Source organism: Pongo abelii, chromosome 23, assembly GCF_028885655.2.
Source record: "Pongo abelii isolate AG06213 chromosome 23, NHGRI_mPonAbe1-v2.0_pri, whole genome shotgun sequence".
In the NCBI taxonomy this organism is placed as follows: Eukaryota; Metazoa; Chordata; class Mammalia; order Primates; family Hominidae; genus Pongo; species Pongo abelii.
The window spans coordinates 32,700,559-32,727,611 of record NC_085929.1 but is presented as its reverse complement, the minus strand read 5'-3'; the positions used below and the strand labels follow the sequence as shown (position 1 = coordinate 32,727,611).

Here is a 27,053-nt window from a genome sequence, read left to right as displayed (position 1 = left end):
TGAGACCTTGTCTCAAAAAAATACATATATATATTATATATAATATATATATGTATTTTTTTATATGTATGTACATATATATTATATATAATATATAGTATATATAATGTATATATACTATATATTATATATAATATATTGTATATATATTATATATATTATATATAATATATTGTATATATATTATATATATTATATATAATATATTGTATATATATTATATATATTATATATAATATATTGTATATATATTATATATATTATATATAATATATTGTATATATTATATATATTATATATAATATATTGTATATATATTATATATTATATATTATATATTGTATATATATTATATATATTATATATAATATATTGTATATATATTATATATTATATATAATATATTGTATATATATTATATATTATATATAATATATTGTATATATATTATATATATTATATATAATATATTGTATATATTATATATAATATATTGTATATATATTATATATAATATATTGTATATATTATATATAATATATTGTATATATATTATATATAATATATTGTATATATATTATATATATACAATATATTGTATATATATTATATATATACAATATATTATATATTATATATATACAATATATTGTATATATATTATATATATAATATATTGTATATATATTATATATAATATATTGTATATATATTATATATATATACTATGTATGCATATATATGAATTTGCCCAAATAATTTGCATCAGGGTCCAAAGACCTGTGGATAAGTTTGCATATTGCATTATTATTTGTGATTTTTTTTAAAAAGGAAACATTGCAAATAGTTTAACAGGGAAAGAGTTAAATATCATGGAATAGCCATCCCATGAAATTCTGAGCAACTGCTAAAGAGAACAAAGTGAGGGGGAGCCTTCACTGCTTTCTCTGTAGTGCTGGAATGTAGTAAAATAAACTTTCATTACTTTTCACATTAAAAAATCAATATAGATAAAAGGAAAACAATAAACCAATTAAAAGAGAATAAACTGGACAACATATATGATATGAAAAGATATCCACATTTCTGAGCTGAAAAAAAAGCAGATGCAGGAAGTTTGTAAGAATGGATCTGCTGGGTGTGGTGGCTCCTGCCTATAATCCCAGCTCTCTGGGAGGCTGAGGCCAGGAGTTTGAGACCAGCCTGGGCAGCATAACAAGACCCCTGTCTCTACAAAAAATTTTTAAAAATTAGCTGGGTGTGGTTGTTCACATCTGTAACCCCAGCATTTTGGGGGGCTGTGGTGGGAGGACTGCTTGAGCCCAAAACCTTGAGGTTGCAGTGAGCTATGATTGACATATGACAGATGACACATATATAGATGTCTATGTGTGACACGTAATGTATGTATGATGTGCATGTACACACACACACAATTGAAGCAATATAGAATAAATTTTTAACAGCGGCATTGTTTCCAAAGAGTAACATCATCAAAGATTTTCACTTTCTATTCTATCATTTTACTACTGCCTGGGTACTATAAGTAAGCATCGTTACCAACATAATTTTAAGATATGGCTATATATGTCTTTCAACGTCAAGACAGGAGATTAACCAACGAAAGGTTAATGAAATCCAGCGACTTCTGTGGGGAGACCATTGTGACAAGGGGTTTTTCTGACCTCATTTCATCAGAAGAGAGAACAACAGAGGTGATTTGGTGGGTCTCTGCTGTCTTGGATGGAGGATAAGTGAGAGACCCAGCATGGAAATGCACACAGTCCCACATAGAAGGGGCCCAATTCAAATTTATTCGCTCACTTTGGGCCTTTTCTTGGCAAAAAATGAGGCAGGTAAGAAGACTTCTATAGGGAACTAGTTCATATTCATTCCAATCCCTTAAAACGGTTAAATAATAATGATTTTTCTCTCCCTTCCTCTCTTCTCCTCTCCCATTTCTCTTTTTCCTTCCCTCCCTCCCTTCCTTCCTTCCTTCCCTCCCTCCCCTCTTTCGTTCCTTCCCTTCCCTCCCCTTCCCTCCCCTTCCCTCCCTTCCCTCCCTTCCCTCCCTTCCCTCCCCTTCCCTCCCCTTCCCTCACCCTCCCCTCCCTCCCTTCTCTACCCTTCGCTCCCTTCCCTCCCCTTCCTTCCCCTTCCCTCTCCCTCCCCTTCTCTCCCCTTCCCTCCCCTTCCCTCCCCTTCCCTCTCCCTCCTTTCCCTCCCCTCCCTCTCCTTCCCTCCCCTTCCCTCCCCCTCCCTTCCTCCCTTCCTCCCTTCCCTCCCTTCCCTCCTTTCTTTCTTCTTTCTTTCTTTTCTTTTCTTTCTTTCTTTCTCTTTCTTTCTTTCTTTCTCTCTCTCTCTTTCTTCCTTCCTTCCTTCCTTTTCTTTTTCTTTCCTTCCTTCCTTCCTTCCTCTCTCTTTCTCTCTCTCTCTCTCCCTGCCACCCCTCTCAACAGGGTTTTGCTCTGTCACCCAGGCTAAAGGGCAGAGGCATAATCATAGCTCAAACTCCTGGCTTCCAGCAATCCTTCTATCTCAGCCTCCTGAGTAGCTAGGACTACAGGTGTGTCCCACCACACCCAGCTAATTTTTATGCTTATTATTATTTTTTAGAGATAGGGTCTCACTGTATTTGCCCAGGCTGCTATCAGACTCATGGGCTCAAGTGATCCTCCCACTTCAGCCTCCCAAAGCACTAGGATTACAGGCACGAGCCACTACACCCAGCCAAATGTTCTTTTTCACCAGGTTACATACGCTCCCATTCACTGGAGTTCACACAACTCCCTAATGTCTCACACCCAGCTTATCTCACTTGTTTACATTATGGGCCAGGTTTCTGAAGGCATCTGAGTCTGTAATTCCACTGAGGGCTATAAAATGACATTTGTGAGCAATGCTCGTGAATTGGTGGAGGAGGGGGAGTCCAGATTCTACATTAAACAGCTCCACTGCACCCACCCAAAAATGATCCCTAGAAGGGATTTGCCACCCAGAGACCTAGAGGAAGGAAACAAGACCACTCTTACTTTTCTCACAAAATGGGGGGTCGCTGCTCCAGCTGAGGTCCCACTGGCAGGTGAGGGTGTCACTCCCCACGATGTCATAGCCGGGGTCACACTGGTAGGTGATTCTGGCTCCCCGCACCAACTCCGTGTGAGAAGTGGTTTTCCAGCCGTTCTGGATCTCGGGTAAATCCGAGCAGGAGTCATTCCTTGACACCTCTTTAAAAGAGAAATGTCAGCCTTAGATGGGGGAAGCAGTCTTGTTGTCGGGGCCTCCTTTTATGAAGGCTAGAGGGATGAGCAAAGAGAAAAAAAAGCCTCTAGAAATGAGCAACACGCTTCCAAAATCGCTTAACTGGCAAGAGCTCATCTATAGTGAAGCTTTATGGTTACCTCTCTCTGTGGGCCCCTGAACTCACTGAACATTGTCTTGGTTTGATAAAACCAGTTTAGGATTTCGAGTCAGGCAGAATCCTAGCTCTGCCACTTACTAACGGTGTGATGGGGGGACAATCACTTTTTGACTCTGCAGCTCAGGTTTCTTGACCTTTCATGAGGGAATAATTATAACAGCACCTGCCTCACTGTGGCCGCTGCTTACCAGATGTCACTGGATGACTCTCACCTCCGAGGGTTTACTCTTTAAAAAATTTTTTTATTTTTGTTTTTTATTTTACTTTTGCTTTTCATTTATTATTATTATTATTATTATTATTATTATTATTATTATTATCATCATCATTATTTTTACAGGCAGGGTCTCTGTTGCTCAGGCTGGAGTACAAGAGTATGATCATAGCTCTCCACAGCCTCAAACTCCTGGGCTCAAGTGATCCTCTCAATTCAGCCTCTCAAGTAGCTGGGACCACAGTCATGTACCACCACAGCCTGGATAATTTTTTTTTTTTTTTTTTTTTTTTTTCTGTAGAGATGAGCTCTTGCTATGTTGCCTGGGTTAGTCTTGAAGTCTTAGGCTCAAGCAATCCTACTGCCTGGGCCTCCCAAAGTGTTGAGATTGCAGGCATGAGCCACTGTGCCCAGCAGAATTTACACTCTTGTGTAGTCCCTACCAACACTGAATAGGAGATTGCAAAAGTGGCCCTGGGTGGCTTCCAAGGTTAGGTCATAACAACATTAAGATTCTCTCCTTGCTCTCTGTTGAATCACTCGCTTCGGAGGAAGCAGCTGCCATATTGTGAGGATGCTCAAGCAGCCCTCCAGAGAGACCCATGGGAAAAGAAACTGAGGCCTCCTGTCAACAGTTGGCATTGACTTGCCAGCCACATGTGTGAGCCATTTGGAAGTTCATCATCCAGTGCTTATCAAGCCTTCAGGTGACTGCAGCTCTGGCTGGCATCCTGATGGGAGCTTCATGAGAGACCCCAAGACAAAGCCATCCAACTCATGCTGCTCCTGAATTTCTAACCCAGAGAAACTGCAAGATGATAAATGTTTACTGCTAATTTGGGGTATAATCTATGACACAGCAATAGGAGACTAATATGCTCAGCTTCATCTTAAGAATATCTATAAATCCATGAGTTTGGTGAATAAGTAATATATGCATTTTTAATATGCATTAAGAGAAATAATTAGCTATCAAAATAAAAATAAGCTGGGCACAGTGGCTCATGCCTATAATCTCAGCACTTTTGGGAAGCCAAGGCAGGAGGATTTCTTGAGCCCAGGAGTTTGAGATCAGCTTGGACAATGTAGGGAGATGCCCCCCCCATCTCTACAAAACAATAACAAAACTAAAAAAAATGAGCCAGGTATGATGGCACGTGTCTGTAGTCCCAGCTACTCAGGAGGCTGAGGTGGGAGGATTGCTTGAGTCTGGGAATTCGAGACTGCAGTGAGCATGAAGGCATCACTGCACCCAAGTTTGGTGACAGAGTGAGACCCTGTCTCAAAAGAAAAGAAAAAAAAAACAATTTGAACAAAAATAAATAAAAATAAACTGTTGGTATATTCTTCAAATCCAATTGCATATCGTTAGTGAAAATGAACCATACTCCAGAAAATGCTACCCACAGCTTATTATTGTGTCTTTCTCTGTAATTGTTCTGTTTTTCTCCTACAAACTCTTGTTGCTAAGGTAGCAATGCATGGCAAACTATTACTATTCTTGCTTCAAAGTGCCCACTGCACAGATTTGGAGGAGCCAGCTAATTATGTTGTATAATTAATTTGCAGTTCTTATGTGCTTCTGGGGAAAGGAGAGCACCTCCGCTGTCTGCAGGAAAGTCGTTCTGAGAACCAAGCAATGGCTTTTCCCGGGATTTCATCATGATTTTATTTGGGGAAAGGAGATCTCATGGGTGTCTGCAAGAAGGGTAAGAAAATAGCTTCGAGAATTGCTTGGTGGGGGGGACAGGAGCCTCTATTTTTAGGCCTCTGAAAAATCAACCAAGCCCTGGATTTGGGACACAGCTGCAGATGCTCAGACTATGGATGAAAGGGGAGAAATGGGAGTAGACATCAGAAATGTGGTCTGCCTTGAGCCAAATGCTTTGAGACGGAGAAAGGCTTGCTTGTCTGACTTTTCAATATGGGCCACCATGGCTGCATGCTCCCGTGGGACCTCCTGTCTCCTTGGTGGACCCACTGCATTTGTAATTTCTCAGTTGCTGCCACGATGTAGAAGCTTGGCTTAAATCTTGTCCCCACTGTTTACTAACCGGGTGGCCTTGGCTAAGTCACTTAACCTTCCTGTTCTTCAGATCCCAGGGCCTGTACCCCAGGGACCCTGATTCAGGAACATGCATTTTTACCAAGTACCCTAAGTAGAGGTTTCTAGAATGGTCTGTCCCCATGGGCCCCTGTTAACTTTGCTAATAATTAGAAAACTGCCCTATAACCTTCCTGTTCTTCAGATTCCAGGGCTTGTACCCAAGAGACCCTGATTCAGGAACATGTATTTTTTTACCAAGCACCCTAAGTGGAGGTTCTGGAATGGTCTGTTCCAATGGGCCCTTGTTAACTTTACTAAGAATTAGAAAACTGCCTTAGGAGTTGGAAGACTTCTTTTCTACTCTTCTTTCTTTTTTAAATAAATGGTGTGACCCCGGTCATGCCAATTAACCTCATTGTTCTCATTTGCAGAGTGGAGTGAAGAATTATTACATTGTCTATTCCAAAGGGCAATGTGAAAGTTAAATAACATGCAGGATATGATAATGTTGTGTGAACACTAAGATGAGTTAGATGGATTCATTTGTTTGTTTGACTGAGATATTATGAGCATCTTATTAGACGCTAGAAATACAGGGATCTGAAGTCATGGTTTCAGTCTCATGGACAAGATTAGCACCAAGGTTCAATTTTTGTGCAAAAGAAATGTACAAATGCACTGAATGCACACCACCATCTACCATTTCATGCTCATGGCAGACATCACTAATCAAGCACAGCCCTCTGTTTGAATCAAGAGGAAACCTCCCAATCCTCAAAACAGCACTCCAGAGAGCTACTGTCATTTGATTGGAGTTGACTTACAATGTGGAGCGTAGTTATTATCCTAGACTTGGAGGAATAAACACACGACAAATAACCAAAGTCTTCTCAAAAAGCACTGCTTACTCATATTTGTTTCTTAATCCCTTCCATCCCATGCATTTGGCCATAGACAGTGGGCAAAGAACAGGAAACAGTGAATGGGTCTTTGCATCTCTCTGTTCAAAGGTGAATATTGCGAGTAGAATTCACATTCTAGAACCACGTAGTCCCAGAGTCTTCCTGTGGAATGCTCTAATTGCAATCATAGCAGATTAACTTTGGCCACCTTCCAGAGCTGGGCTTAGGCATTTAGGTCAATATAGGATCTTCAGAATTCTCTAGTGACCACAGGAACCCCTGACCCTACCATCTGATGCATCCATTGAATGGGAGTTAGATCTGCGTATGGTAAAATCTAGACCAGAAGAGCAAATACCCGTCTCATGCCCATGGCAGGCATCTCTGATCAATCATGACATTCTTTGCCATAGACTTTAGGCATGACCTCCTTGGAGTTCTTTTCAATATGGTCTTCAACATAAGTAGTAAGCAACTGAGTGGCATCACAATTAGCTAGAACTGTCTATTTGCCATTCTTGTAAAATTAACTGTGTGTTTCTCTAACAGGAATAACAATCAGGAACTGTTCTCTCTTTTTTGTTACCCAAACTAGCCAAGCTGTGTATCCCTGAAAAACATTCTCTGCAATCCTTTTTCTGCCTATCCCACAGCATCAGCTTGTGATCCTGATATTGTCTATTAATGGGACTGCCTTTTGCATTTCCACTAATGCCTTAAGGGTAGGGAGAATTTTATTCATCTCTATATCCTAGTGTGCAGAGCCTAGCATATAGGAGGTGTCCAGTGATTTTTTGTGAACCAAATCCTCTGGAAAATGGAGATAATGCATTTGAAGATGAAATAAAATAATATATGTTAAAGTGCTTGCCAACTGTAAGTTGTCACACAAATCACAAAAAGTTTCAACTTCAATTAACAAAAACACTTCTTCTTCAAGATATTGCCAAACTGAACACTGGCCAGACTTTCTGGTTAACCTTGACCAGACTTGGATAGAGTCAGAGTCAGATTTTTTTTTTTTTTTGCCATCAAGCTGAATGCAGGTTTGGAATACTGACTTGGGCACTAGGGGAGATAAATGAGCAAAAACCATGACCTCATCTTTCAGTGGAGAGGGAGAGGACGTCTAAGGAGAGAGACAGGAGCCAGGAGCCCAGAGACTTCCTCCAAAGGCAGCTGAGTCTGGAGGGTACATTGCCTGGACAGCCAACATGAGTTATCCCCTGAAGCCCAGGGCACTGCCCAGAAAAGAGCGGGGAACCCACAAGAAATTGTAGCAATAACACTCTGAAAATATTTAGCAGCACAATCAAAGGTAAAAAGGCCCCTGGGAAACATAAAAAGGAAGATCAATACTCGTGTTAGCCTCTCTGAGAGGTGGACATGTAGCAGGCAGGGATGAAAAATGTTCATCATCTGGAAATAAAAATGCAAGGAACGTACTTTGGCATGCATGAGGCTTCTTGAAACAGCCCATGGTCAAGGGGGTAGCTTGTTTTTTAGGTGCAAGTGCTGGTACAGAGAGGACAATTCATATTATTAGGTTGGCGCAGAAGTAATTGCAGTTTTTGCAAATTAAAACTCCAAAAACCATAATTACTTCTGCACCAACCTAGTTAGAGATGGACAATTCTTTTCTTTTCTTTTTTCTTTTTTTCTTTGAGATGGATTCTCGCTCTGTCACCCAGGCTGGAGTCAGTGGCACGATCTTGGCTCACTGCAACCTCTGCCTCCTGGGCTCAAGCAATTCTCCTGCTTCAGCCTCCCGAGTAACTGGGACTACAGGTGCCTGCCACCACACTCGGCTAATGTTTTTTTTTTTTTTTTTTTTTTTTTTTTTTTTTTTTTTTTGTATTTTTAGTAGAGATGGGGTTTCACCATGTTAGCCAGGATGGTCTCAATCTCCTGACCTCGTGATCTGCCCGCCTCAGCCTCCCAAAGTGCTGAGATTACAGGCGTGAGCCACCACGCCCGGCTGAGATGGACAATTCTTTAAGTGAAGGGGGAGAAAGAACCAAAGACATGGAATCTTGCTCCAACCACAGGGTCTTTGGTGGTAGTGATGGTGGCAGAGGGCTGGGTGGGATGAATTCTCCTTTTCTCTGCTCCATCCTGGAAATCAAGATGCCAATCTAATTCCTGGGAAGTGCAAGCACATTTCCTAATCACTGGCCGAATCCTGCCCATTGAAATTCTTGGGGTGCAACCACTCACCCATTCTTCTGGATGTCAAAGGATGTTAGGTCTTAATTACCCTCTGTGTCTCCCAGGTTCTCCACTGCTGCCCAAAATATTGGGGGTGGAGGAAGCTTTGGAGCTGGGGATGAGGAAGCGTGGATGGAAGCTCAGCTCTGCCCCTGATGAGCAACACTTCATCCTTGCTTGTTCAGGGTTTCTTCTGCTGGAACATGACAGGACTGGACCAGTTCCTCTGTTAGTGCAAGTCTCTTCTGGGGCTGGAATCAGTGGGACTTCATGGTGTCCCAGTCCTCTGACATCTGGGAATGTTGGTAGTTCGGACTAGAGTGGTGGCCATAGAAAGACGGGGACATGTGCTTGGATTTGAGACATATTGAAAAGTGGAGTTGAGAGGATGGATTGGATATGGGGGCAAGGAGGGAGGAAGCAGCCTGAGAAACCAGGAGAGCTGTGGTCTCATTTCCTAGGATTGGCAGATAGCAGGGGATGCTGTTGGGTAGTGGTGGTGGTGGGTAGGAAAAGAAATCATTCTGTTTGGCCATGTTAAATCTGAGATGTCTACTGGATGGAGGCAAGGGAGGAGTTGGCAGGGAGTTGGATAGATGGATTTGGAGTTTAAGGTCAAGGTTGTAAGTATGAACTGGTCAATGGATATTGGTACTGTTTAAAACCATGGGACCTAATGAGGGCATGGAGGGAATGAGCCTAGCTGGAAGAGAGGATACAGTCCAGGGTGGAGCCTGGGACCCTCTAGGGTTTAAAGGTTGAAAAGGGGTGGGTCGTAGAGCCAGTAATGAATGAGGGAGAGTTACAGGGTGGGGAATGAGAAGGGAAGAGTGTGACTGGATGAAAGCACAGGAGGGGTCATAGGAGTGTGTGAGCTTAGCTTGAATTTGATAGCAGGTTGTTTTTTTGTTTTGTTTGTTTTAGGATGAGCAGGAGAGACATGGTTTGGGGGCCACATTGAGGATCAGGAAAGACATCTTTTGCATCTATAGCTCCTAGAGTACAAGAAATGCGAGAGGAAGACTGTCCTTGTTCAACGAGGCTACAGGAAAAGAAGAGGCCTTAGAGGAGAGCTGAGCTTCAGTTCGGGCAAAAAGGTGAAGACGATGTTTGAGAAGTTGCACAAATTGGGAAGAAATTAGGAAGTATGTTGATGTAAGATCTCAGCTGACCACAAATGAAACATGAGGACAACAGGTTCTCAGCTGACCACACATGAAACATAAGTTATAAGGCATTGTCTACTACATCCTGATATCAACCTTGTGGAATAGGTATCGCTATTCCCATCTTACAGATGACAAAAAGAAGGCTCAGAGAGGTTCAGTAACTTTCTCAAAGTCACACAGACATTGATGACCGTGCTAGGGCTCAAACCCTGGTCTTCATGACTAGAGAGCCCAGGCTCTTAAAAATGACGGTGCCAATACAACGAAAAATCACTGTAGTACAAAACCGCCAAATAACCTAGAGGAAACCACCTTAACCTGAATCTAAACACAAAGAAAAAATAAATAGACCAGATGAGACACCTACCTATGTAGTTCATGATAAATCCCTGGCCCTTTCCAAAGATGAGGCCAGCAGGGTCCGAATGGAACTGGATGGTTAAGTCTGGAGTGGAGGAGTACAGCTTCTGGGGGCCACTGTTCCCAAGGTACTGCCCCAAGATGTGGGGCATGACCTCGTCGCCATCGTAGATGGTCAAGATGTCACTGTTGCTCAGATTCAGGCTTGGAGGGCAGAGAAGAGGGAGAGTCATGTGAAACAGAATGGGCATTCAGTAAGCCCTTGATTAACTTTTTCAGGCAATACACAATTTCTTAAGTGTGTATGTGTCAGGCTCCAGGCTATGTGTCCTATCCCCAGGCTGAGGGTAAGATTGGCATAGACTGCAAATGTGACACAAAGATTTGTAAGTCATTTTTTTTTTTGAGACAGAGTCTCACTCTTTCACCCAGGCTAGAGTGCAGTGGCACTTTCAGCTCACTGCAATCTCCGCCTCCTGGGTTCAAGCAATTCTCCTGTCTCAGCCTCCCGAGTAGCTGGGACTACAGGTGCATGCTGCTATGTCCGGCTAATTTTTTTTGTATTTAGTAGAGATGCGGTTTCACCGTGTTGCCCAGGCTGGTCTCCAACTCCTGAGCTCAGGCAATCTGCCCACCTCGGCCTCCCAAAGTGCTAGGATTACAGGCATGAGCCACCAAGCCCGGCCGTCAGTTGGGTTTTTGAAGACACATTGATGCAATGGTCTTGGCTGCATGGGACTCATTGCAAAGTCAAATGCTGCATTGTAAGAAGAATCGCCTTCAAAACTCCCATTATTGGCAACCATTTCTTAGGTGACATCTCTGTGTTAGGCACCAGGCTACAGGCTGGGGCTGTGACCTGCATCTTTCATTCTTCTTCAATGCAGAACCTGCTGACAGCTTGCTAATTACAACTTGCATTTTTATATAAGGTGAAATGATCTTTCCATTTATCACAGGGCAAATTCCTCAAAGTCAACTGAGTTATCCATTATGTTTAAGGGGTAGGGCAGAGGTGGGATGGAGGCACCTTATTTATGGGATATGCTCAAACCTGTCACCATTCATACTGTTAAAAGATGACACATTTTCAAAGACTCCAATGCAAGAAAGCACCTTGACACTAAATAATTAAACCACAATGGATAGTTAATAATCCAGAAATCACTTCACTATACCACAGAAACATGTGCCCTCTCAGACATGCTAGACAAAATTGATCTCTAATTGAAAGAATGCCAGATAATTCACCTTTGGTTTCATCAATCATGGACAGATATAAACTCACATTTCTTTCCTTCCTTTCTTCTTCTTTCCCTCTCTCTGTCTTCTCTCTCTCTCATGTCTTTCTCCTTTTCTTGTCTCCTTCTCCCGAATTTTTTTTTTTTTTGAGCATCTACTATGAGCCAGGCACTGTGCTGTGCTCAGAAGGGTCACAGAGTAGTGATCTATTTAGATTTGTAAGCCAGGGATTGTGGCAGGAGTTATAATCAAAGTAAGGACAGAGAAAGTAAGGACAAACTCAGATTAGGGGCATCATGGAAGCCTTCCTGCAGTAGGTGATGCTTCTTGCTCTGAAACCTCAAGAAAGAGTAGGAGACCTCGAGGCAGATAAACACAGAGTAGGGAGTCCAGGTGCAGTGGCTTACACCTGTAATCCCAGCACTTTTGGAGGATGAGGTGGGAGGATTGCTTGAGGCCAGGAGTTCAAGACCATTCTGGGCAACAAAGAGAAACCCTGCCTCTACAAAAAAAAAAAGAAAAAAGAAAATGTCCAGGCATGGTGGCTCACACCCATAATCCCAGCACTTTGGGAGGCCGAGGCAGGAGGATCACGAGGTCAAGAAATCGAAACCTTCCTGGCCAACATGGTGAAACCCCATCTCTACTAAAAAAAAAAATTAGCTGGGCGTGGTGGCAGATGCCTGTAGTTCCAGCTACTCGGGAGGCTGAGGCAGGAGAATTGCTTGAACCTGGGAGGTGGAGGTTTCAGTGAGCCGAGATTGTGCCACTGCACTCCAGCCTGGGTAAAGAAGCGAGATCCTGTCTCAAAAAAATTTTTTTTGGTGTGGTGGTGCACCTCTGTAGTCCTAGCTTCTCAGGAGGCTGAGGCAGGAGGATTGCTTGAGCCCAGAAGTTTGAGGCTACAGTGAGCTATGATTGCGCCACTGTACTCCAGCCTGGGCAATAGAGTGAGAACCCATCTCACAAAACAAAACAAAACAAAACAAATGAATGGTGGGGAGAAGGCAGAGGGAAGAAAGTAGTAAGACCATGGTTCCTGAAAGAATTTTCCCAGTGGTCAGTGTGCCTGGGGTATGCGGATAGGCGTAGAAGTCTGCAGAGTTCTGCAGGGATTAGATCATGAAGGGCTTAAAGAGCCAAGCTTCAACGTTTGGACATCATCTTGCAGGAGATGGGGGAGACACTGAAGGGTTTTATACAGGAAGTGCATGACTGAGCAATTCAATGCCAGAGGATAGGTGTTCCAGGAAACAGCCCTGAGCAGAGTTCCTGAAACTGATGCAGACTGACAGCGGCCCTCCCTGCTGATAGCTTCATCCAATGGCCAACAGTGGTGTTTGCTGCTAGTCCGGGAGTAGGGAGGCGAGGTGGCAACTACCCATGTTGGTGTTTCAGGTGGTCAGAACAAAACAACAGAAACACAAAGAAAGGTATTGAAAGTTTGCTTCTGGGAGGGCAGGGATTGTATTTTATTCACCCCAATACCTTCCACCATACCTCTCATAATTCTTCATGTAAAGTTGCTCCAAGGGGTGGCTTAGGAAGATTTTGATTGCCCCCATAATTTTCATCAGTTTCCCCTATGCTACTCCCAAAACATCTTCAAATAAAAGCTACCTGCTTGCTTTGCACACATGTCTTCAAGACAAAACCCCCAGACTCCTCCTACCCCCTGACAGTTTTTAACTAGATGGAAGCCCCTAAACCCCTGCTATATTGAAATTCTGGAGTTGCCACTTGTTCTTGCACACAGTAGGTGCTCAATAAATGCTAAGGTATGAAAGAGCCTGCCAGAGAGTCTACTTGACAGCAAAAGTAGTGGGAATGATGTCAGCTTTGGACCTATGGTAGGGGAGGGCCTCTTTAGCTGTAAGTACCATGAAAACATCAATTGTTCATGAAAGTGCTGGATTAGACTAGTGTGAAACATGGTAGATGGCAGATATATTCCTTAAGACGACTTCACAGCTGATCCGCTGGTAACAGTAGTTTACAGACAATGCACATCTTGGCTTTATTCTATCTTTCACTTCAATGGCCAAAATGCAGTAGCAGCGTCTTCAAGGGTGAAAATAGCTTTCATTTTAAAACCATATGGCAACTCTTTGTTCTCCATAAAATAGGATGGAGCAATGTGCAGGGAAGAGCACACTGGCTTGGAAATCAGAAAGCTTTGGTTTGATTCTCAGCTTTGTCACTTTCATGGAAGGCATGTGGTTTTTCTGAAATTTCTTGTCTATGAATCAGCCTTAATATTCCTCGTCTATGTCATGAGCTCTGGGGATGAGGTGAGGCAGGCAGAAGGTCTGGATTCAAATTCCAGCTTCACCATTAGCACCTGAGCAAGCTGGGTGATGTCATTTGAATGTTATGTTGTTATATTCCACTTTCATTTTTGGCATCATCATAGTTACCATCACCATCATCACTATCGTCATCATCATCATCACCACCATCATCCTTCTTTGGATTTCTGTTTATGCCAAATGACATCAGATGACTTATGTCAGTGGTTTTCAACTAGGGGCAGTTTTCCTCACAGGTGACATTTGGCAATGTCTGGAAACATACTTTTCCTAACTAGGTGGGTACCACGGGTGAGTGGAGGCCAGGGATGCTGTTAAACATACTACAGTGCACAAGACAGCCCCTCAACCCAAAAAAGTATCTAGTCCAAAATGTCAATAGGGCTAAACTTGAGAAACCATGACTTATATAAATTCACATTGTAAACAGTGTGCAACAGACCATTAAATGCAATTTCTTCTGTTGTTCTGAAATTTTAGCAGTGTCTCCCTAAGCTAAGAACAAGACAATAGGTGCAGTGGATTTCCACTTTCCAAAGAGAGATACTTGGCTGTTGATTGCATTTGGATTCTCTAGATGCAGAGATCAAGCAAACATACAAATGTCTTTTGAAGTCTGGCTTGTCTGGGAGGCCATCCCAGGCAGCACTGGTGGGGAAATGAGACAAGAAGAAGGGAAGGACTCAACGAAGAGTGCATTGATGAGCAGGTTTCACTGTGCATTTTGGGTTCAGTCCTGCAGGAACTTTAGAGATGGTGCAGAACACATCCATAGGGAGAAGGAGCTGGGGTATTTATCCTCCAGTTCCCATCCTTTATTGACTGGGGGCTGCTCCTGGATGTGTTGAGTCCCTAGCACTTCTGGCTTGCTCATGTGACCACATGGCATCACAGAAATGCTGGAGAAGTGGACAGGGCCTTGCAGTAGGAAGTCATTATGGGCACATGGTGGCAAGTATTGCACGGCTTAGACAGAGTACCAATGGCATCATCTACTACCATTGATGCAGCTCTTCTGGTCTGAGCCCTTTTTCCCACCTTTAGCTTATATAAGAGAAGGAAAAGAATGCACTGGGCCATTGAGGAGGCTGGCAGGAAGGACTGCCTTGAGGGAAGCGGTCACTATGGGGCATCATAGGAGGGAGGGTCGAATGTGTATCACCCTCACATTAAGCCTAGTGAGGAGGGCTTCAAGGGAACTCTTGGTGACTTGGCAGGTGTCTTTCTTTTGTGGCTTGGATAACAGTGGCTGGATTTGATGCTCACCAAGAGAAATGATAAAATCAGACTGGGACTGCCTGCCTGCCTCTGGGCAGAGCAAGGAGAATAAAATCAGATATTGACAGTGAGCATCCCATCACTGATGACAGTAGGGATATGATCTATGTTTCCTGGGTCTAGTTGTGAACCTTGAAGGCAGAAGCCAACTATAGGTCTCCTTAAAAGTGGCCTTCTACTGAAAGGGTGATAGAACCCCAGCAAAAGGGAAAGTTAAGAGCAGCTGTGCTCAGGAGACTTTCACACATTGAATATCCTATTAGAGATAGAAAAAAAATCAGCATTCTATATATTCTATAACATAACAGTGTAGCCAAGTTAGAGTCTACTGTTCCCTTACCTCCCATGCCCCTTGTCTGCAAAATTCCCAGCCACAGGAGCACTGTTGAGGGAGAGATGAAGTTTCAAAATGAATGATACTTAGGGTTATAAGATTTTCAGACTGGACTGCAGTTATTGTGACCAGAAGACCTACAAAAACGCAGCTTTCACCCAGAGGAAAAAAATAATATAGGATGTGCCTGAAGGGTCATTGGGAGAAATAATCAAGTTACTCTCTGCCTCATCCTTCTGAATCTTTTTTGACAGACTGGTTCCAATTATGTACACAGAGTCTGGCAATTTAGTTTTTTCCCCTCAATGCAAAGAGGAGCTTACATTTTCACTTGCTCATCCATGTATTTACCAAGCGCATTTAGTGTCCCTGGAATCGGACCTTCGTAAGCAACAGAGATGAAAATGTGTTGAGTTCACTGCAGGGAGAGCCACGGGGCAGAGTGTGGTTTTCTGCTGAGGTCTGAATTGAGATATCAGCTAGATACAATCCAAGGAGGCACTAGGAAAGCGGGATGGCAGTTTGACTCTAGGATGAAGGGGAGATGGAGAGATGCTGGCAGGCAGGCAGGCTTGGTCTGACTGTGATTGGGAGTGGCAGGATCCCCTCTGGGAGAATCCCGTAGGACCACAGAGCTTCCCAAGACCAGACCCTGCCCACTCTGGCCTCTCTCAGGTGCCAGAGTGAAAGGCTTTCCACAGGCACAAAGTGTGAGCTCCTGGCAGAAGACCTCAGCTCCCATCTCCCCCTCTACATCCACCTCTTTCTTCTTGGTCACTGTCGCAGGCCATCCTCCGACCATCATCACCTTTCTCTTGGGCGGTTGGACAGCACCTCGGTGGTTTCCTGACTTCATCCCCACCTGGCCCTGATACTCCTCCCCTTAGCAGCCAGATGAATCTTTCCAGAAGGTAAATCAGATCTGTTCCCTCAACAGATGAATGAATAAGCAAAATACGGTCTATTTGTGCAGCGGAGTTATTATTCAGCCATAAAAAGGAATGCAGCATTGGCCCACGCCGCAGCACGGGTGAACCTCAGAAACACGACGTGCAGTGAAAGAAGCCAGCCATGAAAAGCCACCTGTTGAATGACTCCATTTATAAGGAATATCCAGAATAGGGAAATCCACAGAGAGAGAAGGCAGATGGGTGGTTATCAAGGGTTAGGGGGTGAGGAGAAGAATGCGGAACAACTGCTTCATTGGTATGGAATTTGTTTTTGGGATGATGGAAATGTTTTGGCACTAGATACAAGTGTTGGTTGCACAATATTGTAAATGTATCACATATGTAGAGAGAGAGAGATATATATATAGTATATGTTAAAATGACTAATTGTATGTTGTATGAATTTCACCTCAATTAATAAAAAGAAACATCTTAGGACAGGGTGCAAAATTTTAACCCTAGTCTCAAGGCTCTATAGGTCTATCTTTTGCAATGCCCCCTGCCCCGTCCCTGCCGCCTCATTTCTGACTCTCTCTCTCTTCCAAGCCATTATTTTACCTCCAACCAGACTGCATTGCTCATCAGTCTCTCCAAAGCATGATGCTCTTGGTGACCTCTGGGACTTTCCACATTCCTTTCCCTGTGCCCTGAATTCTCCACCTGGGAAACTCCTACCCACCCCTTAGTGTAAGCCTTCCATGATTCACTATTGCACAGAGCCCCCAGCATCCCCTCCTGGTCTGGGCTGCAGCTCTTGTGCTCACCCTCCTTATGGAGCTCAGTCAGCACTTAGAGCTCTATTGGTCTGGGGATGCTTGTCTGCAACAGATCAGGAGCTCCCTGAGGCCCTCCCCTGTCTCACTCACTGCTGGCTGTATCCCTAGCGCTTAGCACCATGCTGAGTGTGTGTCTTGGGTGAATCAGTGCCAGCTCAGGGCATAGGCCAGGTTTTGGGCTCAGATCTTGCACAGAGTAGACTGTGGCTTTGACCCCAATTCCTACCTAGGCCCCTAACCCCGACTGGACTCTTCCCTGCTCCAACCTTGGGAAGGGGACTCCTCTCAGCCAGTGCCCTGGCTGCTTTCAGCACTTGCTCCCCAGGGGTTGAGTTGAAAACTTTGATATCAGAGGGAGGCTGCCTCAAGGGATTTCTGCCCCGCCTGCCTCTAGGGCTCCTTGTTGGCTGTGCCTTGATCCTTCTTGGATATGTAGGTCGCCAGAGTCAAGTCCGATGCCACCTGACACTCTGCATGCCTGAGAGGCCACTCCAAAGCCAACCCGCTGGCTTGTCCAGCTTGTCCAACCTCCTCTCCTTCCCCACCTTGACCCTGCTCTGGGCACATTCTGCAGTCCCTTCAAGGGCCTGAGCAGCAATTTGTTGACATGCCATTTGGTGTTACCACTTCTGGCTGCTTCTTTAACTCCTCCCTTTCTTGGGGCAGTGGAAACACTGGTCCCATTGGATAGCGAGAAAGCATTTCCCAGGACCCACAATTAGCTTTTGAATAACAACAGTGCTGTCCGTCAAGTATCAAGCATTCAAACAACCTCACAAGTAAGACTTGCTCCATTATACAGATAAGGAAACTGAGGCTCAACCAGGAAGGTCAAGATTCAAACCTAGGTCTGTTGATGCCAAAGCTTGAGATCTGAACGGCTATTTTATACAACAGCCCATGAAAGCCACATACATGCGTTTTCAAGAAGTGTGTTCCAATTGAGTCTTGTATCAGAAAATACGAATTAAAAAAACACAAATAAAATATTCAGTACAGCTGGGCATGATAGTTCATGCTTGTAATCCCAGCACTTTGGGAGGCCGAGGCTGGAGGATCACTTGAGTTCAAGACCGGCCTGGGCAACATAGTAAAACCCCCATCTCTGTAAAAAATAAAAACATTAGCCAGGCACGGTAGCACATGCCTGTGGTCCCAGCTACTCAGGAGGCTAAAGTGGGAAGATCACTTGAGCACTGGAGGTTGAGGCTGCAGTGAGCTTTGATTGCACCACTGTACTCCAGCGTGGGTGACAGAGTGAGATGCTGTCTAAGAAAAAAAATCCTGGACCGGGTGCAGTGGCTTGCACCTTTAATCCCAGCACTTTGGGAGGCCAAGGTGAGTGGATAACCTGAGGTCAGGAGTTCAAGACCAGCTTGGCCAATATGATGAAACCCCATCTCTACAAAAAGTACAAAAATAAGCTGGGCATGGTGGCATGCGCTTGTAGTCCCAGCTACTCGGGAGGCTGAGGTAGGAGAATTGCTTGAACCTGGGAGGCGGAGGTTGCAGTGAGCCGAGATCGCGCCACTGCACTCCAGCCTGGGCAACAGAGCGAGACTCTGTCTCAAAAAAAAAAAAAAATCTGTGGGATGAAAACATCCCTTTCTGCTCCTTCAATCCTGGTGTGCCTGTTGTGTTCTTATGACGTCACTGCTAATGTTAGTTTGATTAAACCTGGGATTTCCAACTTTTTTCCACAACCAAGATAATATTTCTTCTCTCTATGAGCTTCCTATTTTTCTTTTATTTAAAAAAATGCTTCCAATTTATTTATTTTTAGTTTTTAGTTAACACACAATTGTACATACTTATTAGGTACAAAGTCATATTACGTTACATGTGTAAAATGTGTACAAATCAATTCAGGGTAGTTAGCATATCTATCACCTCAGACATCAATCATTTATTTGTGTTGGGAACATTGAAAATACTCTCTTCCAGCAGTTTGAAAATATACAACAAATTATTGTTAACTATCGTCACCCTACAGTGTTATAGAACACTAGAAGCTATTCCTCCTATATAGCTGTGATTTTTGTATTACAGACTTTGTTTTTTAAAAATTAAATTAAATTCTTTTTTGAGATACAGTCTGGCTCTGTTGCCCAGGCTGGAGTGCAGTGGCACGATCTCAGCTCATCGCAATCTCCACCCTCCAGGTTTAAGCGATTCTCCTGCCTCAGCCTCCCAAGTAACTGGGATTACAGGCGTGTGCCACTATGCCTGGCTAATGTTTGTGTTTTTAGTGGAGACAGGGTTTCACCACGTTGGCTGGGCTGGTCTCAAACTCCTGGCCTCAGGTGATCTGCCTGCCTTGGCCTCCCAAAGTGCTGGGATACAGGCTTGAGCCACTGCGCCCGGCCCAGACTTCTTGTTTTAAAAAGATTTTATCTCCTAACATTTTACATTTTTTGGTAACAAATGTTCTTTGTGTTTTGTTCGTGGTTATTATTGATCAGGTATAACAGAGTTTGCAATAAAACCAGTGTTAATCTAGTTACTTAGTCTGGGTGGCTTAATTTTGATAGATAAAAGCTTTCTGTTATGGTTTTTGAGATATTTAGAAAGATCTGGAGAAAGATACACAAGAAAGTAATTGCCTCTAGGGAGGAGAGCCAGAGAGGGGGCTGTTTGCTGGGGAAGGATGGGAAACTCAATTTTCACAGTAGACCTTTTTGTACTTTTGAATTTTGAATTATGTGAATGTAGTACCTCTTCAAAAAGGATAAAAACAGCCTAAGCGACCCTCATTGCTTTCACTGGGGTCTAGAGAGTGGAAGAGGTGAGGATAGAATGCAAACTAGAATCTGACACAGACCAGCGAACCCATCTCTGGTTATGTAATCCTTCTCCTCACCTGCAGAGGGCAGTGTATGCCTAAGCATGGAATGGGCAGACTTCCCCTGCAGGTGCCCTTTTTACCCCAACCAATCAGGAGCCTGGATGTGGGGAGCAGGTGGTAGGTGAGGTTGTTAACTATTGAGCTAGAGTCAATATTCCGGAGAGGGCATAGAAAGACATGATGAGCAGGCCACCTTTCTCTTCCTTATTCCTTTCTAAACAAACGTTTGACCCTGGGCTTAGAAATCTTGCCTTTAAAAGGCTTTTTCGAGCCTCATTCACAGGACGATTTTAGGTAGGCAAACATACTTTAAAATGTCTAATGTTTATGCATTTCTTTAAATGCAAATTAGAAAAATATATAAATATATGGTTTGCACATCAAACTTCTAATTTCATGGACATTATTTTGGTTGGAGTAAGCCAATTTACACGCAGTTTCGGGAAAACATAAACGGTAACACAAGAAGAAGTAGCTGGTAATAGAATTGGACTGTGGAAACCGCAAAAATTATCCCACAGACTAAAGTCCAGTTTCTCAGCCTGACCTCCCAGGAAGTCCACAGCTGGGTCTCAGCCCATCTCTTGCTGTCTCAAACATCCAGTACACCAAGCCCCTAGACCCTTAAAGCCTCCATCTTTCATGCCTTAGCTCATGCTAGTCTCTCTACCTGGAAAGCCCTCTCCTCTCTTCTCTGCTAGACAACACCTTACTAATTCCTCAGGATCCCTCTGTCCACCCTGCATTTACAGCTATGTAATAATTAGCTAAGGTTTTCGAGTGCTTTTCAAAGCACTTTATATGCACCATTTCATTTTATCCTCGGACTAACCCTGTAAGTATGACTATTTACACCCATTTCACAGATAAGCCAACTGAGGCGCCCAGAGGTGAGGAAACACGCTTAAGCTCAAGCAGCTGGTTATATAGCAGAGTCAGAATCCAAACAGACGCTGTTGGAAGACAAAGCCTGAGCAACAGACCAGCAACCTTCATCTGCCTGTGTTGGCTCCCTGAAGGTACATGTCTTCACCCCAATCCCTGGAGCCAACCCAGGGCTTGGCACAGGTGAAATAAAGTTCACTTAAATGAAGGAATGACGGCGAATTTATGTCCATTTTCCAGATGAGGAAACTGAGGCTCAGAGGAATTAAATGACTTTCCTAAGAAAACACTATCTTGCCCTTCAGGCAAGATCTTTATGGAACAGTAGAGATACTGATGAAATAAATCATAGGATCTAAAGAAAGGAAAAACAAGAATCAAAACCTGTAAATTCAATTGTATGCAATAAAACTTTGATAAAATATTTATAGTTTTTTTTGAAGGCCTTAGAAGGGACATGTTTAAAGTTGTTTTGTATCTATTTTCTCATCTGATCCCCTCACCCACACAGTCAGGTGGTCAGAGAAAAAACATTATGAATCCCATAGAGGAGTAAACTGAGCCCCAAAGACCCAGGTCCTAAGGCCTCTGTGCTCCTTTCAGATGCAGCACAACCTTGCCAGGCACCTCTCGAAACACAGAATTGTCGAGGGGCCTTTGGCCCAGTGAAACCCAATTAAATTTGCTTTCAATTTAATTTGATAAAATGGCAGTCAGGACAAGAAACCATGTCAGCTCCAGGGAGGACATAGAAAACCAGTATCTTTGGCTCCCTAATAGGACACCTTAAAACACACAAAAAATGATGAGTTTTCTTTTTCTTTTTTTTTAAAGATGGTGTTTCGCTCTGTCATCCAGGCTGGAGTGCAATGGCATGATCTTGACTCAATGCAACCTCCGCCTCCTGGGTTCAAGCTATTCTCCTGCCTTAGCTTCCAGAGTAGCTGGGACTACAGGCACCCGCCACCACGCCTGGCTGATTTTTGTATTTTTGGTAGAGACCGGGTTTCACCATGTTGACCAGGCTGGGCTTGAACTCTTGACCTCAGATGATCCATCTGCCTTGGCCTCCCAAAGTGCTGGGATTACAGGCTTGAGCCACCGTGCCCGGCCTGTTTTCTTAGTCTCTTCTTTGTTCTTTCTTTCTTCCTTTCCTTCCACCCTCTCTTCCTCCCTGTTTCTCTCCAAAAATATTCACCAAAACGCTTGTCCACTCCAGGCTGTGAACCCACTACCCTGTGGTTCTCAATCCTGGCTGTACATCAGAATCTCCGGGGAGGTTTAAAAACTCCTGATCCCAGGCTGCACTCCAGACAAATCAGGCCATCAGAAACTCTACGGGTGGAGACTGGGCATTAGTGTCGCTTAAAACTCCCATTCCCAGGGGGTTCACCTGGGCAACTGGGACTGAGAGCTGCAGACCTGGAGTTTTCAGCCTGAATGATACCCAGCCCTGACTTCAGAGAGGCTCCCAGTTTCCATCGCCTTTCTTCTTTTCTTCCTTTTCTCCATTTCCTCCTCCCTTCTCCCTTTTCTCAATTTCCCTCTTATTCCCGAAGAGAAAAAGAGTAGGAAAGAGATTCCTGCTCTCGGCCTGCCGCCCCCCTGGGCCTGCCCCATGGGCAGCTCAAGCGGTTTCTCATTTCCACGTCCCTGGACTGAGCCATTTCCGAAGGCAGTGGGCGAGGCTCTGGCAACGTCACTGATAACGTTTTACACCCAGCACCATGACCAGGAAAACCCGACAGCTCCCCTGCTGCTTTGCCTACAAAGACGGCTGTCCTTAACTACCCTGGTGTTTCACCTCCAGCTCAGGAGGCAGCATTAAGAGAACAGGTTCAAATTCTAGCTGGGGGACCTTGAAGCAGATTAGCCTCTCTGAGCTCAGTGTTCCCACCTCTAAAATGGGGATAATATTGTCGAGAGCTGTAAATAACAATTAATGCCAGGAATTTCACTACAAGAGCATTTTTTCCTCTATCACAAAAACTATTTATAAGGAACTAGGCACCCTGCTGAGGGGCAAGGGCGGCATGGCAACAAATCCTGTTGTGACGAGACCTCAGCAAAGGGCACTCATGCTGCCACCTTTCTGACCTGTGACTGGACAAGAGGCTTCCCAGCTCGGGTCTCAGTTTCCCCAGATGCAAATCTCAGAATCCGCAAATCGTAAAAAAGTCCATTAACAATGACCGTGACCAAGCCACTTCATGCCTCTCTCTGTGGAGGAGGTTGGACCCACACACTTTCCCCATTTCTCCACTCAATAGCAAGGAAGGGGTTGATCTGGGGGATACAAGCCTTTAGAAATAGGCTGCTGAGGCCTCAGTTTTCCAGACCTAGGGGTGACCCCAGATGGCATCTGTGGCCCTTCCATGAATTTCCTCTGTGGCACCGCCCACATTGCTTCCTTTTTCTGGATGTAAGCTTCCCCAGGTTTATAAAACACGGAGTGGAACCCAGGGCCCTCTACATTCTGGGACATCTAAGTCAGGGTGCGAGAGCTCGCCTTGAGGGAAGCGTGATCAGCTGGTGAGGTCGGATGTGTATGTGGCAGTATGTGTCCCTGTGTAGTGTGTGGCGCGTGTGTGTGGGTGTGTGTGGTGTGTGTAGTGTCATGTGGTGTGTGCATGGTGTGTCATGTGGTGTGTGTGGTGTGTGTTTAGTGTCATGTGGTATGTGTGTGGGGCTGTGTGTGTGGTGTGTGTGGTGTGTGTTTAGTGTCATGTGGTGTGTGTGGCGTGTGTGGCATGTGTCGTGTCATGTGGTGTGTGTGGGGTGTGTGTATGGTGTGTATGGTGTGTGTGTAGTGTCGTGTGTGTGGCGTGTGTGGTGTGTGTAGTGTCATGTGGTGTGTGTGGGGTGTGTGTGTGTATGATGTGTGTGGTGTGTGTAGTGTCATATGATGTGTGGCATGTGTGTGGTGTGTGGGGTGTGTGGGCGGGTGTGTGTGTGGTGTGTGTAGTGTCATGTGTGTGGTTTGTGCGTGTGTGTGTGTGGTGTGTATGTGGTGTGTGTGTGGTGTGTGTAGTGTCGTGGTGTGTAGTGTGTGTGTGGAGTGTGTGTATGGTGTGTGTAGCATTGTGTGGTGTGTGTGGTGTGTGTAGTGTCATGTGGTGTGGCATGTGTGGCGTGTGTGGTGTGTGTGGTGTGTGTGTGGGGGTGTGTGTGGTGTGCGTAGCATTGTGTGGTGTGTGTGTGTATATGTGTGGTGTGTATAGTGTCATGTGGTGTGTGTGTTGTGTGTGTGTTGTGTGTGTATGTGGCATGTGTAGTGTCATGTGGTGTGTGTGTGGTGTGTGTAGTGTCATGTGGTGTGGCATGTGTGGCTTGTGTGGCGTGTGTGGTGTGTGTGTGGGGGTGTGTGTGGTGTGTGTAGTGTCATGTTGTGTGTGTGGTGTGTGTGGGGTGGTGTGTGTGTGTGGTGTGTGTTAGGGTGTGTGGTGTGCGTAGCATTGTGTGGTGTGTGTGTGTATGTGTGTGGTGTGTATAGTGTCATGTGGTGTGTGTGTTGTGTGTGTTGTGTGTGTATGTGGCGTGTGTAGTGTCATGTGGTGTGTGTGTTGTGTGTGTGTTGTGTGTGTGTGTATGTGGTGTGTGTAGTGTCATGTGGTGTGTGTGGTGTGTGTGATGTGTGTTAGGGTGTGTGGTGTGTATAGCGTTGTGTGGTGTGTGTGATGTGTGTTAGGGTGTGTGGTGTGTATAGCGTTGTGTGATGTGTGTGTGGTGTGTGGTATATACTGCCACACACACGCAGACATGCACATGTGCAGAGGGCAGTGGGGCCAGGGCTTTGCATTGCTGGAGGAAGAGCTGACAGAGCTTTTCCCAGCAGAAGCTGGCGGTGGCTGGGGTCGCCGCTTCCTGCCATTCTGCATCCGCATCATGCACATATTCTCGAAGGCCTCCCCTGGAGAAAGCCCTGGTGTGGCCAATCCAAGCGGCCAGAACACCCCCAGGAAACTCCACGCGGGGGCCGTCCCCACCTGGTGTGGGAACTCCTCCAAGAAAAACGAACCCTTTGAAACCTAGAGGGCTTGTCCCAGCTTCTCCCCGGAAGGCCCCAGAGGGGTTTGCAGGGGCTTCCCCAGGCCTCGGCCATCACAGGACCATGCCAAGCCAACGCTGCTGCCCCTCTGCCTCCTGCCTGGCTTCCTGCCACCTCTGCCTTCCTCCCAGGGGTGCCGTCTAAATGGCAGGTCTGACTACACTGCTTGTCTGCTCAGCTCTCAAGGGAGGCTGGCTGCCCTCAGGATGAAGTCGATTCTACTCTGTGAAGCAGGGTTGAGGGGTGATGAGGGATGTGAGGCTGGCACTCTTGGGTCTAAGTGGCGAGCCATTTCACCCCTCGGAGGAGGATCACTGTCCTCGTCCATTACATGGAGAACAAATCGTGTGACTCTCCTAGGTTGCTTCGAGAATTAACTAAGAGGTAACGTGCTCAGAACAGAGCTTGGCACAAAGGTAAGAGCACGTGAGTATTTTGGCACCATAGTAATCCATGTGAGTGATTATTGTCATCTCCAGACCTCTGATAATTGGATGCATCTCTAGCCACATGGTATGCCCACAGTAAACACTTGTCGAATAGTAAGTTCAGGAGGACAGCGCATGTCAGGGACTCGTAAAACAAGCAGTCCTGTCTCCCTAAGATGTCAGGTCTAATTGCATTCGAATGCCTTGAGATTGTAGGGGTGCACCGATAAGGCAATGTCCAGCTCAGACAGAGAGCAGGTCCCCTCCCAAGTAGGCTCTTGCAATCACCAAGGTGAGAAGAGCGTGGTGTGGCCAAGGAGCAGAACACGGGCATGTATTGGTGGAGGACCTAACCCTGGGGCTTGTGTTTCCAAGTTACCACCACAATCCCCTGCAAATAGTGGGGGAGAGGAAGGTAATTAGTCAGCTGGGATACCTGGGTAGGACCTGTGTATGGATTCTCTTCATTCCTACTGTAACACTCAAACTGCAAGCTCAGAGGAATCAATGTGTGTGTGTGTGTGTGTGTGTGTGTGTGTGTGTGGTTAAAAACTGGCTTTGGTCTTAGAGACCTGGGTTCAAGTCCTGACTTGGCCACATCCTAATTGTGTGACCTTGGGCAAGCAGTTTCATCTCTCTCAGCCTCAGTTTCTTCACCTGTACAAAGGAATAGTCATACTGATGTGATGTAGATATTGCATAGGGTACTGATATTGCACTGGAGAGTGAAATGAGTTACTATAGATAAAAAAAGCACGTAAAGACTGGCACATTGTAAGTACTCAATGAACGTCAGTTGTTGGTCTTTCATCATCATCATCATCATCATCATCATCATCATCATCAATGAGATAATGTGTGCCAATATTTAGCATAAAGTCTGGGATATAGTAGGGGTAAAAGTAGTGTTAGCTATGGTTATCTGCCTATCTTGTGTCAGAAACCTTATGTTGTTATTTTAATTTTTACATTATTTAATTAATTTACACACCCACCTTCTCTGTCTCTCTTTTTTTAGAAACAGGGTCTCACTATGTTGCCCAAGCTGGTCTCAACACCTGAGCTCAGGTGATTCTCCCACCTCAGCCTTTCAAGTAGCTGGGACCACAGGTGCGTGCCACCATGTTTGGCTAATTTTTAAATTATTTGTAGAGATGGGGTCTTGCTTTGTTGCCCAGGCTGGTCTTGAACTCCTGGGCTCAAGCGATCCTCCCATCTTGGCTTCCGAAAGTGCTGGGATTACACACATGAGCCACTGTGCCCAGCCTTACCGTCTCTTTCATTCAACAGATATTGATCAAGAACTTTCTTTGTGCCAGACACTGGGGATAAAGTGAACAAAATATCCCATTGTGGGGGCAGGCACCAGCACCTTCAATAATCTGCCTGAGGCCACAGAGCTGGTGAACATCAAGATGCACTTACAAGCACCTCTTTTTGACTCTAGATGCTTTTATGTCTCCTTGGCTGCAAAGCATCTTCAAGGTTGTGGCCCCCCGTGCTGAGCTCTTGTGGCCACAAGCAGGTTGTCTTTCTGGTCCTCTCTTGCTGTGTGATACTTGCTAAGTTACCTCCCCACTTGGGGCCCCTCTTGAATCTTCTATTCTATGATGCCTTCACCAATGTTAGTTCCCTTA

At 44.7% G+C, this 27,053-nt stretch overlaps 1 protein-coding gene across 7 annotated transcripts in view; it reads right to left on the bottom strand.

Moving 5' to 3' along the window:
- SEZ6L (seizure related 6 homolog like) overlaps positions 1-27,053 on the bottom strand; it is a 215,804-nt gene that overhangs the window by 32,984 nt on the left and 155,767 nt on the right. For all 7 annotated transcript variants that reach the window (XM_024239792.3, XM_024239793.3, XM_024239794.3 and 4 more), the window contains exons 10-11: positions 10,329-10,525; positions 3,033-3,227 (exon numbers count right to left, since the gene is read on the bottom strand). In XM_024239792.3, the coding sequence (XP_024095560.3) occupies positions 3,033-3,227; positions 10,329-10,525 (392 nt within the window). The remainder of the gene's footprint in view (positions 1-3,032; positions 3,228-10,328; positions 10,526-27,053) is intronic.